We start from the raw sequence: 19,362 nt of genomic DNA, 5'->3' as shown, positions 1-19,362 counted from the left end.
TCCTTTTTTCTTTTTTAATTGCTAGAATATGAGTATTTCATGTATTGTTTTCTTCCATAGGAAACTGACACAGTGTTTCGATACACTTTATTATTTGTCAATATCATGGTTTATTTATATAATGCCGTATATACCAGTGGCTGCTTTTGTGACTTACATGAAGATAAGGCCCCTCTTCTGAAGCACTTGTATTTTGATTTTGATTTTTTTTTTTTTAAGACATCCATCCAATATTGAACAAATTAAATGAATGTTATAGTAATAATTTAGCATTGCCAAGTGCCATGGAAGAGATGCTGTGTATTAACAGGAAAAAGGGATCTGATTTTGCAATATAGTCACTTGATAAGTATTGCATACACATGGTATTTATTTATTTTTTACCACAACCCCTTCCCATGAAGTGATGCTTGCACCACAGTATGTGGCAGGGATACTTGCATGTAAGAGGAAGGAGCTGTGGGGCCCTGGTGCAGGTGATGACCAGAAATGGGCTTCTGCCAGCAGAATAATTCATGCAGCTTGAAAATGGCCAACAAACCGGATGAATTTTGCGGGGAGCCACGGGTGATAGACCGTAGGCTGGGCGCTGCAGATACACAGGGTCTTTTGAGTGGCAGTCACTGGATGTCTGTAGCTGATAGGGAGGAAAATAGTATTTCAACCTAATTGAGAAGGATCCACGTCTAAGAAGGAAGTCACATCTCTTAAGCATACAGAAACCATTGCGAGGGAAGTGAGCTGCATTCTGAGAATATTTAGTTCATATTTGAACAGCCATCTGATCGTCTGTGCAAAGCAGCTGCTGCAGACAGAGTTAAGAGCACCATGTCCACTCTTTCATTTCTGAACAAAGGAAGGCAGCTTCTAACTTTTCGGAAGACTTCAAGCCTTTTATTAAAACTTTTCAAGATGAGAATAAATAATACAAGGAAGTGAAGTAATATTAATAGACTGGGGACTTTATTAATGTACCTCTGGCATGTATATTGATGTAGTGGAAACAAGAGGCTTCTACTTACAAAGAGACTCTAAGAACAGTTACTTTAATTCACTTATGAAATGAAAATCCCATTAAGCTTTTGTGTGGATGCTTTTACTTAGCGTTAACATTGGCTGAATTTATTTTAGCTTGAATATTCAGTTTTGGATGAATTGAAGGCCACCTTAGTGTGGACAGAGCGTCGAGACAAAGATTTAGTGCTGCTTCCTAATTCACATTAGGTAATTCAGATAAATTTTTCAGACTGCATCTGTGTAGATATGCTCCCAAACCTACACGTCATATTTTTCCTGGTTATATTTTTGTTCTGAAGAAAATCTTGATACCTTTAGATGAGGTCCAGGAACAAGGTTTGTCTTTTATAGGATTGTAGTCAATACACCTTGGCCACGCAAAAATAATCTAGGATGTTGTTAGTTACACTGAGTAGCATATAATGTCACCTGCATTATTTCCTTTTTTTGATGAACACGCGTGCTCTGTTACTGTTGTTTACAGGACAACATAGCCTTCCATCATTTCTTGGAATGGTGATTTGGCCTGTTTCATGCTATAGATGTCAGATATTTAGAAATGTCAGTTATGTACAACCAGTAATGATTTTCTGTTATATAATGTAAAACAGCAGTATTGACACTAAGGTCTGTATTTATTATGGTTGAATTTTTACCATAATTAAAATGTAACCAGGATAGAAAATTTTGGTAAATACTTTCTTGGTTATTAAGATGTATTTTTGTCAATACAGCATTATGCAAGAATTTGTCATTAGGAGGCTTTAAATTTTTATATGTATATAATATTTATATATTTTTATATTTTTAATATATATTATATATTTAGATAACAAAAACCCCAGGTACAAACTAATTGCAGAATGTCATCGTCATTATAGTATCGCAGAAGAATCCTGTCTGCTGCATAATGTAAATCAACAAGAGCTTCTTATGTAAACTCTGGATGAAGGTACCCTGGACTAAATTTTGGAAGTTCACAAAAGGAAGGAATACACCATAGGGGGTTACTTAAATTAAGATGTTTACAGAAAAACCTCCAAGCTTTTAACGTCTTGATGATAATCTGCCAGGAATTGTTAAGTGTATGCAGGGTCTGAAATGGGGAGAGGGAAGGGAAGGGATTAAATGTTACCAATTAGAATCAGTTGCTCAATGGTAAACTGGATTAGTCTAAACTAGAGAGTGTCTAGACTGGAGACTGAAGGAACCATACAAACATCCTCGTTTTCATTATGTTGTATTAGACGCCGTGATTTAGAAAGGAGGAAAAAACCTCACCAATTCTGATGTCAGCCGTAGTCCATTAAAACTAATTCACTTTGTTCCTTCTTCCATCGTAGACATGGAGATGATTGCTAGTCGCTGTTGTTAAAGGCAATAAATACACTGGGCTACATAGATCTCTGGCATGATCTGTTATGGAAATTCTGTGTACGGCTTCATTCAAATGTTTTGGTTTATTGCTGTTCCTTTTAATATTGGTCCAAAGTATTCACTGTTTTACTTTCATGTAGGGTCTTGGGACTCGAGCAAAGTTGTGGATGCAAATATCCTGAATGGAGATGGTACTGAGAATTAAGACTTCAGTGTGATTTTTGGAGGCATTAGGTCTGCTTTCTTTCTTTTTTTTTTTTTTTTTTTTTTTTTGGGGTTTTTTGGTTTTTTTTTTTTTTTTTTTTGTAAGACATTGCTATATGAAGTTCTAAGGGTATGTATTATTTGGAAGTTGGATTGCCACATGTTTAAAAAAATGGTTATTGATTTTCATTTTTTAATGAAAATACACCCCCCCCCCCCCAGCAGAGGAAACAAAGTGTTTACTTTTGGAAGGCTGTGAGGTGATATTTATCTTTCCACATACTAAGCCTCCAAACCTGAAAACTGAGAAGAGGAGGACATTACATATTTGAAAAACACACCAATGTGCTATATTTTTTTTGCAAAATATAATTATCTGTATTTTCCTCCGTACTCAGGGAATATATTCCAAAACAAATTGGAAGTTCTGGCTTGCTTAGTATCCTAATTTTTAATCATCTGATTTTTTTATTTGTATCTACAGTTTTAAAAGGATGTGGCCTCTTTTTCCCTTTTCTGAATGGATTTCTTTCAAGTATGTTCAGGTTCCTGATTCTCTGTCTAATTAGTATTTGTAATCCTGTGCATTCTGGAAAGGTATTTTCATTGATCGTTACAAAGACATATTAAAAAAATAATACTTTTGTTTTTAAAGATATACGAGTAAGTTTTGGGAAGTCCATAGAACAGCATAAGTTTTGTGTTTTCCTCCTCTGTATCTAGTTATTTCATGTCATTTTGTAATGCATTTCTAAATAGTTTCTAAATGCATAGTTTCTAAAATGTTAGTCTTCTGGTCACTGGATATATTTAAATGGGCTCTGGACTGACACACATACAAACATGTATTATGGATACACAAAAAAAATTCTGTTCCTCTTGTGTGTGAGGAAGATTATGGAAAAATTATACAAATGCTATCCGTTGCTAGTACGTGTTCTAATGAGAAACCACCAGCAAATAGTTAGCCATTGTTTGCAGACCGCATCTCAAAGGAAAAGTTAAAAATACAGTAAAATTTACATGACGGAATAACACTGCAAAATGAACTCAAAAGAAAATACTGCTTGCTTGACGAGCTGGCATGCAAGCTGTGGTGTATGGCTTCTATTCATAGAAGTGAAATTAAAGGATGCAGTTAAACACAGTTGTGAAACGTCCAGTCCAACAGCTGCATTTAGTTTGTTTTTCAATTTCTCATTGCCTTTCTTGTTTATTAGCTGTGACTCTGAGGTCAGAATTAAAACAAATATTTTAATGGCAGCATTTATGATGTTGGCAGGGAGCGCTACGGCTTAGTCCTGCGAGTTGGACAAGACTCGCTATGGGTGGTGTGAGGTAGTCCCTTCAGACTTGAAACAGAGTCACGATTGGTGAGACTTTTCAAAGTATCGTGTCTGTAAATCACACAACTGATAAGCATCGTGGAATCTGCTTTTTAGTTCTTCTAGCAAACTGGACATGCTTAAAGGATCTTAGTTTTAGGAGGCCAGAAGGGAGGATCCTTTTATAGATTTTTTTTTTTTAACATGGTAAAACTAACAGAATCCCTCTCTCCATTTTGACAGATCTAAGGTATAAAGGCCTTTATGAACTGTGATAATTAAAACCAACTTGTGTGTAAATTATACACATCTATTCATACTAGAGAAATTGTTATACATGCTTTTAAGAGTAATTTTAGAGTCTATGGGGCTGTAGTTTTATTTTAGTAAATTGTCTTTACTTCACCACATTTAAAAGCAAATTATAGACGTTTCATTTGTGCTAAAGCTGAATATTAGTTGCTAAATACGTTGTTGTCCACACTTGTGCAAGTTCTGTACAGCCATAGATAATACAATAAAAATAGAATCCATAAGGAAGGAAATAAGATCAGTGTTTCAGAAATCAGTTCCAGACAGGTTTTTACCTTATATTTACCATTTCTATTAGCTAAATTTCATGATAAACTGTAAGTTTCCCCTCCACCCTCTAGGAAAACAGAAAACTTTACAGACACACCAAGCTTTATTAAGTTTTATAAACAGTGAAGCTAGAAATATCAAATTTTTTTTTAAACTTTTTATTTACATGTGCAATGTATGTATTTTTAATATATAGGCATTTCTTACTAGTATTTCAAACAAGGTAAAAAGTAAATTATTTGGATTTTGAAAGTTACATAGCTCAAGGGTTTATTATTGATTACACAGCGATAGAAGTTACAGAATTTCTTGTTCACCTTCCTCCTAATCCTAAGACTTTAAATGATGCTGGGCTGTTAAATGTGACAGGAAACAGTTGGTTCAGCCTTTCAATCTAGACCAGCTGCTCATCTTGCTTTAGCAAATATTATCAACAGGCCTGGAGATAAACAAACCCCTTGTTTTTTAATTCTGTCTGTACCTTTATTATTTTTTTTTTTAAGGCAAAAATATATTGCCTACAGTATCATCTTTTGTCTGCAAAATGTGGCTCATGTGGGACAGAATTTTTGAGAAGACCAGCTGAGAAAGGAACTTATTTCTCAGTATTTGGAGTCAGTGTTGTAGCTGACCCATGCATTCTGTTTATTTGGTATGGTTTAGTGTCATAAACTTGGGATTTTCTAGGGTTTATAGAAATATGAAGCACAAGGTTGAATATCCTTTTTTAGGTTAACTTGAGTTATTGATTGGACTAGATTTGACACAACAAATAAATGCGTGTTTTACCAAAGGCTGCCTTTTCCTAGAGATACTGAAAGAGAAAAGAAAGTTGAATTGTGTGTAAAGGCGTAACTAATAAATCACAATTTTTGCTTTCCGTGTTTGAGATTTTGATTCCAATAAAAACAGTGAAGATACTGATACAATCCAGTTTTTAGATGGAAATAATGTATTTTGTGTTTGTAAAACTTCTGTCTGTTTGCCTAAGAAAGCGCTTTCTAGTTAAGGAGATTTTTGTCACTGGTACCTAGATGTTCTCCAACAGTAAAGTTTTTAGCTAACAAAAGTGTGACTAAACTTTGCTGGTTTCTTTTCTTTTCATTTCTAGGAGAGTATTTGATAATCAATTGTAAGTATTCCAATTAAAACCAAAATTTACTGTATGTCAGAATTACTGATCATCGCACAGGTTAATCCTGTTTTTTGGCAAGCTTTTTGTATGATATATGAATGAGAGCTGTGGTTCATAGGTTAAATTTTAGATGGCTGGTGACAGTTTTAATGAACGCTTTAAAGTCATATTCATTTTATTGTCTCTAACATAATTTCATTCTGTGCAATTCACTAGTTAATGGATAGTCTGTTCATTTGTCTAGTGCATGGGTCAATAAGTTTCCCTCTCCTTTCCCTGTAGAGGGGAGGAAGGGCCGGATCCTCTCTAGCTTGCAAAGGAAGGTATGTTTTATATCACTTGCTCTCCCTGACATACACGTTGTGGGATCACAGTTCTAAAAGCAGTCCCACAAGTTAAGGGTGCTGCAGGAACGCACACAGGCAGCGTACGCTCGTATGTGCTCTACGTGTATGTGCTGCCTTCCCGCCCAAGCAATACTAGCTTTTTTTTTTTTTTTTTTTTTTTTTTTTTTTTTTAACAATACCATCTTCGTAAGACAGATGGGAAGTTACAGCCTACTTGTATTTTACACTGGTCTATGCCTTGGCATACGCTGCAGAAGGAGAATTTCCTATGAAAATTAGGTAGAAACACCATTTGTTGCCTGTTGCAGTTAATGTGTACATTTCAGTGGCCTAAGTTGTCTCAGTCGGGATTGTGGTGGAGTCAGTGGCGGTGAGGCAAGAAGAGAATGTGCTTTATAAAACTGAGAAATCTCCATGCTTTCTGGCTGCTGGATTCATGCAGCAGTTCTGTAAGTGGGTGTTAGGGTGAATAACCTTGGTGTCTGAAGTAAAATCCCCCGCCTCCAGCTGAACTCTGGTAGCATTTTTCCAGTCAGTATGCTGTGTTTTTGCCAGGTTGCTGAGATACTTCTCAGCCCTTATAGAAATTTGAGACGGTTAATTTTTGTTCTTAAAGCTGCCACCATTCCTTACAAACATTTAGAGGGATGCCAGCTATCCACTGTGGCGACCAATCGCACGGCTATAGTTGATTTTATGTATTCTTCTATGCCATTGAATTGGGATCGTTTTACATGAGGAAAGAACCACTCCTGGCTTTTCCTGCGAAACAGAACCAGCCTATCCTTTGCTGAAGATAAACTATATAAATCAGACCTTCACAGGACTAACATCTGTTGGTTTTAACCTTTACACAGAGGGGCACTGTGCAAGCTTCATACTCATTCCTGTAATGCTCTTCGGTCACAAGGTCTTAAGGATGTGTATGTGTGAATAAGTGGAACATGAAAACACCTATATATGTCATTTTCACAATTTATAGATAGTGTAGAGAAATGAGCGCTAAATTTTAGATATGTCCAATAATTCTGAGAGTCTCGATATTCAAATGTCGAGTTTGATTTTGGAGGGTGTTAGGATATCCGTTTCTGTTCTGTCCATCTTCAGTGTGAACTGCAGTGCTGCTCCTCCTCTGTAGTTCCACTTTCTGTAGAAGCCTCAAGTTATGCAGCCTAACGTAGTGAACAATTTTGGAAGTTAGGCTGAGCTACTGAGGCAAGCAGAACAGGAAATTGTGCTTAGGTCTTAATTCCTCTTTTCACCTGTGAAAATTGGCAGTGCAGAATCTGAACCGGTCATAGCCTCCTGTTCTCTGCACAGGATTTATATCGTCCATCCTGCCAAGGTTTTCAGAGGAGGTAGTCCAGGCGCTGCGGGCACTGTGGTTATAGCAGGCTGCCGTTCAGATGCGTGTGCCTTTTCCTTTCTCTCTTCTATGGTGCGTTTGGCACAGCCTTTGACATGAATTCCTTCAAAAAGTCCTAGTTGCATAGTAACTGCAGTAGTACAAGCCAGTAAGTTATTACAGGACTGCAGGACCTCCCAGTTTCAGATTTTGACTTTTGCTGTTGAGCTGGTACTAGCCGACTTGGACTTGGACTATAGTGTTAGACACTGCTGATGAGCAGCAGAGCTGTCATTTCTTTGCTCTTACTCCTTGTTACTGGGACCATACATACAAACTTATCTATTACTTATATTTGGTTTGGGAATCGGGTTAAGAGTAGAAGTTTGCACATCTATTTGAAGTTTGTTTAAATCTTATTCATTACTGTTACTGTAAGGTTTGTGCCTTGTTTCTCAGTTAGGCTGGGGAGGGCAGGCTTCATTGCCAAGAATTATATCTGCAAAAAATCCAGTAGGTGGCTGTGGGTAGCCAGGAAAGATGAGAATTATCCTGTATTTGAATTTTTTTTAGAGGTTGTGCTTCAATTGCCAATTTGTTAAGCCAAGTAACTAGACTCACAGCCTCTGAAAAGGACATTTTGTTACAAAAGCTTAGTGGTGGTCTTGTTTTGGGACAGTGTTTTTCAATAAAAGCTTTTCTCTACGCGTCTTAAATGTAGCCATAGAAGTGTTTGCCAGCCACAGGATTCTGTCGTGGCTTCTTACCATTTTAGAGGGAGCAATAGAAGCAATATTTTTCAGTGCAAGCCCTTAAAAACAAACTGAAAATAGGATAATTAAGTAAAACATAACTGTAGCAGTAGCTAAGTACACCTTAAATTTGGCAGTAGCACCAACTTTTAAATTGGTGGGGTGTGGAAGGTACATTCTGATATACATAAGTAATATGTATTACTTCCATATATTGTGTAGATAAGTGTAAATTCATACAGCTACCTTGCAAGTTCAGAACGGGATGTGTTCTTGGATCCAGATAGCTTCTACAGAAGGCAGGAAAGATATAGAATGTAAGACTTGATCCTTACAGAGTTGAAGGGCAAGGTGGTAAGAAAGATTCCAAAAAATAGTTTTAGAGAGGAAGAAAGGCCTTCTCAGTGAACAAGAAGTGGGAGACTTTTCAAGCCGTGGTAGTTGACTGACTGAATGGTGGCATAATTCCAGCAGTGCGAGGGAGAGGGGGTAGAAGAGAAGTTTGCAAACAGTAGAGAAAACAAAGAGCAGAAATCAGAGCTATGGGTATGACTTCAGTCCAGTTTATTAGAAGAGGACAGGTTAAAAAGAAGGGTGTGTTGAAAATGAACTGTAAGAACTTCAAACTTTTAAATTAGGGATTGAAAGCTAATTTTAGGAAAATTGAAGGATTGAGAAGTTGTCGCTCACTCAAGTCACGCAGTAACTCAGTGCCAGAGAAGAGTATTACATAGGATCCCTGATTCTTAATCCATTGCTGAAACCACTAAATGACATGTCAAATTCAGTTCACTTCTATACTTTCATTTTGTTGTTGTTTAACTATGGTAATTTTAATGTCAAAGAGAGAAACTTCTCAAATAAGATAGTCAATTAGTAAATAGCTAAAACATGGTGCTGTTTTATAAGCATCTGGGTTTTTTTCCTTCTAAATGTGGTAAATAAATGATCTGCTTTCCAGAAGTGTTACTCCTGCCAGCTTAGCAGCTGAGAGCTGTGAAGTGCAACACATCTAAAATTTTAAATAATTACGCTTCCTTGGCTACAAAAGAGCTTTTCCATCCATTAATAACAAGAAAATTAATGTTGGACAAGCAGTAAAACAGATTAAACTGTATACCCCTTTGGATGCCTGACTGCACCTTTAACGGACCTGAAATTCCTCTGATTATTTAAATGCTCTATATTGAAATGTGATGGTGGCCTTGAGTTAATAGTTAAAGAGGTTTAAATTGGAATGTCTCTGCAGAAGTTTTTCCCATTGATCAGAGCAAGTGGGCAGAAAAATACCTTATTTGATTGTTGGGAAGCATGGATAGTGCCTCACAGATTAACAGAATTTTTTTTTTTTTGTCTCTTTTTTTCCTACCCAAGGTGTACAGTCAGTCTTTTATTAAACATGTAGATTAGTTAAGGTTTGGAGATATCTTTTATAGTGGCAAGTGCTGTATAAGCTAATTTACTGCAGTACTGATATGGCTGCAACCAGCATTGCATCTGTGCTTGGACTTTCATGATGACTGCAACTTTCTGCTCCAGTTTGCGAGATTAATCTTGTTCTGCAACATCACCTTCCTGGATGTGTCATCTAGAGTAAAATCAGCTGTAATTATTTAATGACAGAATAATTCGTTGTTTTTTCTCTTTTTATTTTGACTTTTGTTTTTCAACTTGAATTACTGCCTTTGAAGACAAATGTATTAAAATTAACGTAATGGCATCATATTCGATGAATTGCAATTACAAAGATTGTGTCTCTATATCACATATGCTGAGCCAGAAGGTGAGAAGTAATTTGTGATCTGTAGCTTGCTAGCATTGCTTTATGGTTTGTTTGTGAAGGAAGAGTGTCAGCACTGGAATTTTTTAGCAGCAAAAGTGTAAATAAGAGGACTTTACAGAGAGAAGAAAATCTAGTCTGTTTTAACACAAAGTGTACTTTGAATGATGACAAACAGATTATCTCCTCATCGTGATTAGCCAGGTTGAAATTGATGAGAATGCCCTTTTCATGAAATCATTTCAATGCTGTTTTCTTCTGTACTTTTTAATTCTGTTTGTGTACGTTCTTCTTTTTTTTTTTTTTTTTCTTCAATGCCTCCCCAGAGGAAACTGATTTTCATTTTACAGAAATACTTGCCTAAGTCTAGAGCATTTCCTACCTGAAGGTGGAAGACTTTAAGATATACTGAAAATTTAGGAAATTCTTGATCATTTAAATTCTCTATCAAATAACTACTACATTTTGGATAGCTATGATTTAGATAAGTATTGTTTAAAACCAGTCTTAAGTAAAATCACTCTTTGTTTTCTGTGAGTTTAACCCTGGAAGCACACTGAACAAGATCTTGAAGCTGAGAAGAAATGCATATGAAATCCTGCCATCAGTGCTATATAGCATCAAGTCATTTGGGTGGAAGAAATGTATTTAAGAAGGCCAGTATGGAAATTTGCAGTGCATGAATTATCCTATTTTTAAATTTCAGAAATATATGATTATCAATAGCTTAAATTCATCACTACTTAACTTTTTAGAAAATGTCCAGTTTCATATTTTTTCTAATCTAAGCGTTTAACCTATTGTCTCCAAAGAAATTTATCCCCAAAGCAGGATTTAGTAGTAGTTGGTAGCAGAAGTTGCTAGCGGGTTTGAATAGAGCCCATTTCCTCTTTTGAAGAGCTGATATTTGAGGAGGGGGAGAAGACAGGAAATGTTTCTCTGTCATCATCAAATTGATGTCTTCATGCAAATAAGGTATTGTACTGCTGGAGAAGTGTGATTAAATCATTGTGCTTCATCACCTACCTTTTGCTGCAGACAGAAGTCATATATAAATAATTGATTTCCATCTATGTACCATTTATAAGCTTTTTTCATTACTACCAAAAAGTCTTGCTTTGATAAGAAGCCTTGAGGAGGATGGTCTTAGGCCTCCTAATCTTTTTCAGTATGTCCTCTTTCTGTAGTTTTTCTAAGAGTTTCAGTAATTTTTGTAGTCTCCTATTCCTCGCTTCTAAGAGAAAGGAAATATTGGGGTCTTAGTTTCTTTAAGCATTAGAAATTTACAATTACCCTAATCTAACATTATCCATGGTTGCTTTTTACGCTACTGCAGAAAATTTCACAGTTTATTGAAGGATGGGTCTTTAGTCACCTTTTTATGATCATCTTTTTATAGAAATTTTAGTCATCTTACGATAGAAACTTTACGTTTTGTTAAAATCTGTCAAAATTGCAGGTAGATAAGGCGAGTTTTAATAGAATGCTGAATTTATTGAAGAAGGTTGTGGGCACACTTGTAAACGTTGATTTGTTTGGGTATCACTACTGCTGAATACGCTCTGTTTTGATAGATGATAGATTTATAATTAATTCTAAAATATATTAAAATCATTATCAAAACAGTCATTTAGCACAGCAGGCATTGTTAACTTCTTTTCGGATTAGAGATGCACAACTGTATGAAAAGGGTAAAATTATTTCCCGTCTTGAAGTTAGTGGCAAAAGCTCTGTAGACTTCAGGGAGGTCAGGACTTTACCCTGTCTCTGTAGCATTTACTTTATTGTCGTTCCAATGAAAAGAGAAAAACATGATAACATGTTACAGCAGTAAAAATGTTTACTGCAATCTCCGCAACTAACAAACCCCAAAACACTAACGTCATGGTAGTGGCTGTGGATTTGTATCCCTTTTGGAGGAATAACAAGCAGGGTTAAAAGAAAAGGGAGTCTGTTCCCTTTGATCTTTTGTCCTCATATTCTTAGCTGCCCTCAGTGTGCGTCCTTTAGTTATGGGAGGGAGAAGCCCATCCTGATAAAGTTCTAGTATTTATTGAGCCATCAGCTGTAGTCAGTTAGTGTTTGAAACTGGTGAATAGTTTTTTTAGTGTATAAAGCATACCGCTGAGCCATCTGTTGGACATGGTAAATGTCTGACAGTTTCCATACATCCACCCCAAGCTCCAAATACTCAGATTAAATGTATAATTGTCCTCAGTGTGTTACAGTGTATAGAGATCTCCAGAGTACAGTCATAGATAATTATTTATTCACAAAATAGTTTTTTATTTTTCTTCTCTTTCTTTTGATTTGCTAGGTTGTTGGTTGGGTTTTTTTAAATTTTTTTTTTAAATATTTTTGATATCTTTATGTACTTGTGTTTATTTTGTGGTGAATTTTGTTGTTAAAATCAGGTTTTCCTTATTTAGCTAAGGTTGTTTTGGTTTTTTTTTTTTTTAGACCAAATTTTGTAACTGTGGCATATGTGTTACACTTGGAAGTATACATGGGCTCAGTAGCACTAATATTTGGCTGTATTTTGACTAGCATCAGCCTCAGAGAGGAGTTAAGTGAGTATAAATAAAGCTACTGTTCATAGGTCAGGTCATACGTTTCATAAAACCATGGTCCATATAAACTTTGTCACATCTAACAAGATGCATGCGCGACTGCTTTTGCGAGAGAGCTGCAGTGAGGTAGAAATCTATACAATTAGCATGGAGAAGGTAGGAATGCTGAGAGAAATGTGGATGGACTGAATCAGGAGTGACTGTTAAGTTCAGTGTGGTTCCACTGAGCTCTCTGGTCCTGTAATTTGAAAACCTAAAAAGCATAATATTAGTGTTGCACGGTATCTGTGCTCATATTTAAAAAATAAAATCTGAGAAGTCATTCATATTTTTTTTATCGCTGTTCACGTAAATAGCATATTTGTGCAATGGCTATACAGGTCTCTGTATGGCTTTGTGTGCACGGGAATGTAAGAGTTGCATTCCTAAATTTAAGTATATCCATGAATATACGTTTCCTCCATGCAGATGTGTGCCTGCTTTCCTAACATTTGTGCCCTTGGAGTTTTTAAAACAAATCCAACACAGCTTGAACGTGTTGAGTTCTTCAGTGTGTAATTACAGAATGACATTGTTTTGGAAGGCGGAAAAACCTTCTGTTACTCTGAAAGATGGCATTACTTAAAGTGAAGTTACTCAAGAAACTTAAACCCAAGGTGAAATTGTGTCTACCTCATTTGTATGCATATAATAAACAACTATGCAATTAGATAGGTGTTATAAATAGGATGTGGTGGAGATGCTTAGGCTACTCAGGTTTCCTAGATTTTATAGCAAGTACCCAACCGAGATTTGGTGCTCTCTAATTTTGCCGTTTGGGCTAACCAGCTGACGCCTAGTTGAAAAGAGTTATGTTCCTACAAGGCCACAGAAGCCTTAGTATTCAGTCTCCGTCTCGTTCGGATTGCGGAGAACTCTGTGTACCATCAGCAACTTCAATCCCACCCTTTAGGCCAACCCTCATCTATCAAACCCGGGCTGAGAGCGAGCGAGAGGAAGCTCCCAGATAAACATACAGCAGCGCCTAAACTCCTAATCACTCTGGGCTTCCGCTTCCAGGCCCTATAATTAGAAGTCCTTCTTTTGCTTGTATTCCCAGTTGACGCAAATGCTTTTTGTGGCTTGGCACCTCATTTAGGGCGTGGGCTTAGTTTATGGCCAGGCCAGAGTCTGGTTTAGTCTTCTGATACTGCATAAATAGCTCTTAACCCACAGTCTACATCTGTACTAGTTTTTCCTTTTATGCATATATTCTCTGTATTTTTTAACGTCTCTATCCTCAAAGAAGCTTATTGTTTCCCAAACAGAATGCATGAAAAATAGGAAGCTGTAAATTAGGGCAAATGCATCTGTCAGGTAAAACAAAGCTTCGGTAATTTTTTTTCCATCTAGGATACCTGTTCCTTTTAAACTGGATTTTAATCATCTCTGTGGATTTGAAAAGCCACACAGTAAAACAGTCATTAATTTAACCTAGCTGCGCCCCTCATATTATGGATAAGCAAAATCAGAATTTTTGCAGAGAGAGACATACTAAGTAATATCTGCTTTACACATAAATTTCCACTGGGTTCTGTGTATGCAAGACTTTGAATTGATTTCAGATGTTATCTGTTAAACAGGGATTAATGCCAGTTTGAAAAATAAGCAGGAAATCCTTGAGAATTATTCACTTTTCATGTATGATTATTCATACATAAAGTACATCATAAGAGAAAACATATTTGGACTGAACTTATGACAGCTTTAACCCATATTTCCGTCTAAACAACTTTTGGGGAAAACTGTCACAAGGTCTTTTAGAAAGCTGAGTTGAAGTTTCCTGCACTTGAAAGTGAAAGTGAGGTAACGACCAAGATTCAAGTTCACGTTTCTCTACTGGGATTAGGTATTTCTGCTGGGGTGTTGCAGCAGTGCAGCGGCCTTTTGTTGCAGGGAGATGGAGAGAAACGAAATGGCTGAGCTGTAATAATTGAAAACTGTGATTCTTCAGTGTGAAGTAATGAGAGCTGGAAAATACCACACCAAAACCCAAGTTAAATGTTCTAAAACATCAGTGATTTATTGTTTGAATAACAGTAGTAAGTAAGATATTTCAAAATGCTGTTTTATAAATACACGTTCTTTCACATCTGTGGTATTGTGCTTGGGACCTCTGTGTTGATACAAGTTCTGCAAGTATATATTTCTATTTCAAATGCAAATGTGAGTATGAAAGGTCCTCCTTTAACTTACTGAAAAATACTCGCTAATATAAGTGAAGGGCCTGTTTTCCCTCGGCTTTCATCTAATAAAATGCAGTTATTCCAAACAGTGACAGAGAGCAGGATTTTAGATTAGGCATGCAAAATTGCCAAATCAGATACCACCCATCTTTCTATTTTTAAGCCAATTCCTTTCCACCCACAAATGTATTATCTTTCACCTCTGTACTCCTTCAAGTTAGCAAAAACAGAAAAAAAACCCAGACCAAAAAACACTAAACCCAAAAACCCCCAAGGCAATGCACATTAATATGGAACCAAGAACGCTGCACATCGTATGGAACTGATCAGACCTGCAGATAGGCAAGCATATTTCACAGCTTCATTTGTTCAGATACGGTGTATGTCATCAAAAGAACAAACAGGTAGCACCGTATGCTTTATGGATTTGTGCGACATACGTTGCAGTGTATGGTCCCCAAGTGAGCTCTCTAGCAGCGCCCTGCTTGGGTTAAGTAGAGATTACAGATTTGGGAAAAAATCTTAGTGAGGAGAAGGGTGAAATTATATCATGTCTGCATACTGTGGGGTTTATTGCACTGTCCGCAGACACCTGCGTTTCCAGCCAATATTGGAAATGAGATACTGGTTAGCTAAACAACCGGTAGATTTGATGGACAACACAGTATGGTAATTCCTGTGTTTTCACTGGCTCATGATTATTACGCAGCTTTCTGTCTCCAGCTTCCAGACAGATTTTTGGCTCATTTAAAGTTTTTTTTACGATCTTCATTGCACTGTGCCATGTGATGGGATACACATGAAGAATGCTGTGCTCAGATCTCTGGGTGCACTCAGCTCTGTGTATGTATTTATAAAACACTTCTAGCACTTTGGGGGAAGAAAAAAAAAATCTAGGTTTGCTGAAGCCGTCTGTTCACTGTTGAGAGAAGCCTTATGTATTCATCTCTTCCAGCTTCTCCTTCTCCAAAGGTCCTTTCCATCTGGAATAAGAGAGAGCTCAAAAGGACCAGAAGCACACTCAACTTCTATACAAAGCTATCTAATGCGTGAGGAGAGGCAAACATGGGAATATAGAAAATAAATCCTTACTGTGTTGAATTAGATCTCTTGGACTATCCTTGCTCCAGTAATAGTGGCAGCCTAATTCTAGCACACAAACCCCTCTTTGCTTCCAGGTTTCTCCACTGGAAATGCTATATATTACTGAGGACCGCACACTTCACTAGAAGGGAAGTGTATTTTGTGATGTTTCAGAGCAGAATTAATGCAAATTGTGTGCATAATCCCACACTAAAGACTTGGCTGACTTGCACTTGAGCAACTTTAGCTGTATTTCCTATCAACACAGTCACTACAAATCAAGGAAATTGCCAGTTAAGCCAACATTAACATCCAGACCAACCTCAACTCACATGCCTTACCGCCCAAACATAATACCCAAATGCACTCACGGATTTCTTAGCTCCATAACAAACTCTCTTTCATTTCTAACACTCGGAATCGGAGTAACAGCCTGTAACAGTAAAAGTATGTCTACTGGAGGGAATCTTGCTGAGGTCAGATTTAAGATTTTGCATTTGTGTGATTTTGAGGAAATGGATGTGTGCAGTGTGGGTGGCCTCGCTCTGTCCAAGCCCTACCAGCACCAGTGGTCAAGCTGAGAAGGAAACTTGTAGGCGATTTTTGTCTCTAAATGCAGTTTGGATTTCTCTCCAATTTTTTACCTTACTGCTGGTGGGCCTCATAGTCTTGAAAGTATTTGTTTACCTTCACAAAATCCTTATTTCTTAAGAGTTACGGTCAAGAGAAACCGAGGCATATGCCTGTTCGTGCTCGCACAAAGTCTGCGATGATGCTGTATTATCCCGTTTGGAGGCTTCAGGACTGTGCTGTTCCTCCTGTGAGCCCAGACACGTGCTCGCAAACCTGCTTCAGCCTCGGAGGAGGAGGCACTGCGGGGTGACGTTGGGCCCAGAAGGTCAAGGCTTTGGCAGCTGAAATTTTTCTATTTGAGCTGAAGGGAAGGGGGATTCCAGGATTGCCTAGGAGGGAAGACACTCAGGATAGCCACCTAGTGAAGTTGTAATGGTGGTTCAGTAGAAGAGTTAATTAATCTTTACTAAGAGAATGTTTCTCTGCTGCTCAGTACACAAAAGGGTTTTTTTTTTTCCCCCAGTTTAATTCTAAAATTTTAAGTGGTGTATATTCTGGGACTTCAATGCTAATGTGTGAGAGCTTTCAAAATTGAACTGTTTATATTTGTTCAGCAGCAGTGAGCAGAAGAGGGAAACATGAATCATGGAGCCATGTGTAAATAAACTGAGAAAGTGAACAGTCTTTTATGACAGAAATGCGGTAATTGTTTGTCCTTTGAATAGGTGTCATGTAAAATGGGGAGACCTAAGTCCCCTTCCTGAAGGACAAAAGATTTCAATTATGATTTCTGTGGAGAATCAACACAACAGAGCTACGTGGAAAATCCTGGTTTTCCTTAATAGATGGGTACCTTGAAAATTGTTTAGAAGGCACTTCAACGTAGCTATTAAACTGCTAAAATAATTTTGTACTTGACATTAATTAAATGTCAGAGGATTACTTCGGGTGATAACTTCTTAAATTTCATTAATAAGCATGGCAATATGGACATTTTTATACAGAAAAATAAATCTGAAGTTTGTTTACTGTAGTCCTACGTTCTGCCATGATGCCGTACTTCTCTTCTAGGTACAAAAATACTTTTTTTTTTTATAAAAACTTAAATTTGTATCGCAAATTGACTTCAAATATATTTGTAAATGTTTAAAAGCTGGGTTATGGACTGACACATAGCGGGAGAAAAAGGTAGATAGCATATATAAATTACTGTGATTCTGCTGATCTTCTAATTTAATCATTTCAGTACATCCATCAGTGACCTGTTTTCAATGAAGTTAGTATCTAATTTAATATTTCACTTGAAAGCTCTCAACTCTGATTTGCTGCCTTTCAAGCAATAAATCAGGCAGTTTCTTTTGTATACATTTATAAGAAAGATGCTTCTTCAGGATTGTTTTTGGTATGGGTTGTTTTGGCTGGGTTTTGATAATGTCTCCTCTTCCAAAAAATATTATTGTGGAAACATCAATCTTTTTTATGCTGGCTCTTTCCCAGTGAAGAGCATTTTGGGGTTTCACTCTAACATTCATCACTTCAGTGCTTCATATTGGTCACACAAGTTCTCAACTTTAGTTAGAATGTTCCCAGATTTTTCGGTTGGCTTTTATAGATTTGTATTGTAATACTTAAGTAGTAATACTGTTAATATGATTTCAGTTGAAGTTCTGATTCATTTTTATGAAATGAATCCCTTTCAATTCAGTAATTTTCTGCAACTGTTTTCTTTTGTTTCCAGAGAACAAAATGTAAACCACGCTAGCTTTTTTAGGTAGACATTCTTAAGCCTCTTCTTTTGCAGTGATTAATCTCTTGTGCTTTTGTGTTTCTTTTTTCTTTTTCTTTTTTTTACCCAGGGATGTTGCTGGTTACTACTGACACATTAGGCCATGATTTCCATGTTTTTCAAATACTGACACATCCTTGGTCATCATCACAAAGTGCCGTCCATCATTTGTATACACTTCACAGGGGAGAGACTGAAGCCAAAGTAAGTTAAACTATTTGCTGAAGAATAATCCCCAGACACCTTATACATTTTGTGTATGTTGGCACTTTAATGTTTGTTTCAGCACACAAAGAGCCTTTCTTATGTTATAGCCACAGAAAGGATAAGAGCACAGCGTTTAACCTGGACAATAATAAATTCTTGCCCTTTACAATGAGGTGCTGTCAGATTTATTCAGATATGACACTACCTCCAAAGAGCCCAGATTATTAGCTGTGTTTGTACTTAACCTTTTCTCATGTAACATGTTAAACATTTGTCTTGTGCCCGTGAAGCAACTGTCAGGGTTTGCCTGACTTTGGTGGTAAAAGCCAAAGACAGACAATTAAAGAGTTGAAAGGAAGAGTTAATCAAAAGACTGCGATTAACTTTTATCAACACTTTAGCAAAGTGGGGGAACCTGTTAGAGACTATAGTGATGTATATTTAACTTCCCAGTTTAAAAATCGCGCTCTTAGAGATGGAAGACTAAATTAGGCTATTAGCATAGGGTGAAAAAGTCTGAAATTATAATACAAAAAATGCTCAGTAAACTGATTTACTGCTAAAGTGGAAAAAAGTGAGAGAGATCATTTTTGCTAGCATCACTGTTAGAATCAGTGCAGCGTGTTATGCTTGAATCCTTCACTGCGATGCTTTTAGGCATGAGGAGAGCCTCACCTTTGTAGCATTGAGTAACTGTTGAAGAACCTGTTTTAAATACATAAATAAAAATGTCACCACAGGGTAAGAAATGAGTATTGCACTTGCTGATGCAATTACACAGTGAAAGCACAGACTTGTGACAGTCTGGCAGATGTAAACTAGTGTGACAGGGAGAAGCCTCAGGCACTGTGATTATGACCCTGACACTGGAAGCTTGAATTATTGTGGTACCGTGATTACAGCTCCTTCAAACAATTTTTTTTTTCCCTTTGAGTTGTGCAGTTTCCCTCAAGTTTTTTGTCTTACCTTTGTAACAAGTAGAATCTGAAAGCTTATTTAGTGTAGTAGTGGTTGACAATGTTTTAGTCCGTGTGAATTTAAATTACTGGTAGTT

The 19,362-nt window shown here is 36.9% G+C and overlaps 1 protein-coding gene across 12 annotated transcripts in view; it reads left to right on the top strand.

Annotated features, from left to right (window-relative positions):
* The window catches only part of BCAS3 (BCAS3 microtubule associated cell migration factor), a 375,729-nt gene that overhangs the window by 92,930 nt on the left and 263,437 nt on the right, over positions 1 to 19,362 (top strand). For all 12 annotated transcript variants that reach the window (XM_030028653.2, XM_030028652.2, XM_030028661.2 and 9 more), the window contains exon 14: positions 18,172 to 18,305. In XM_030028653.2, coding sequence (XP_029884513.1) covers positions 18,172 to 18,305 — 134 coding nt within the window. The remainder of the gene's footprint in view (positions 1 to 18,171; positions 18,306 to 19,362) is intronic.

The sequence above is a fragment of the Aquila chrysaetos genome, chromosome 10, assembly GCF_900496995.4.
Source record: "Aquila chrysaetos chrysaetos chromosome 10, bAquChr1.4, whole genome shotgun sequence".
Lineage (NCBI taxonomy): Eukaryota > Metazoa > Chordata > Aves > Accipitriformes > Accipitridae > Aquila > Aquila chrysaetos.
The sequence above is the reverse complement of the archived record's forward strand: the minus strand, read 5'-3'. Positions and strand labels throughout refer to the sequence as shown.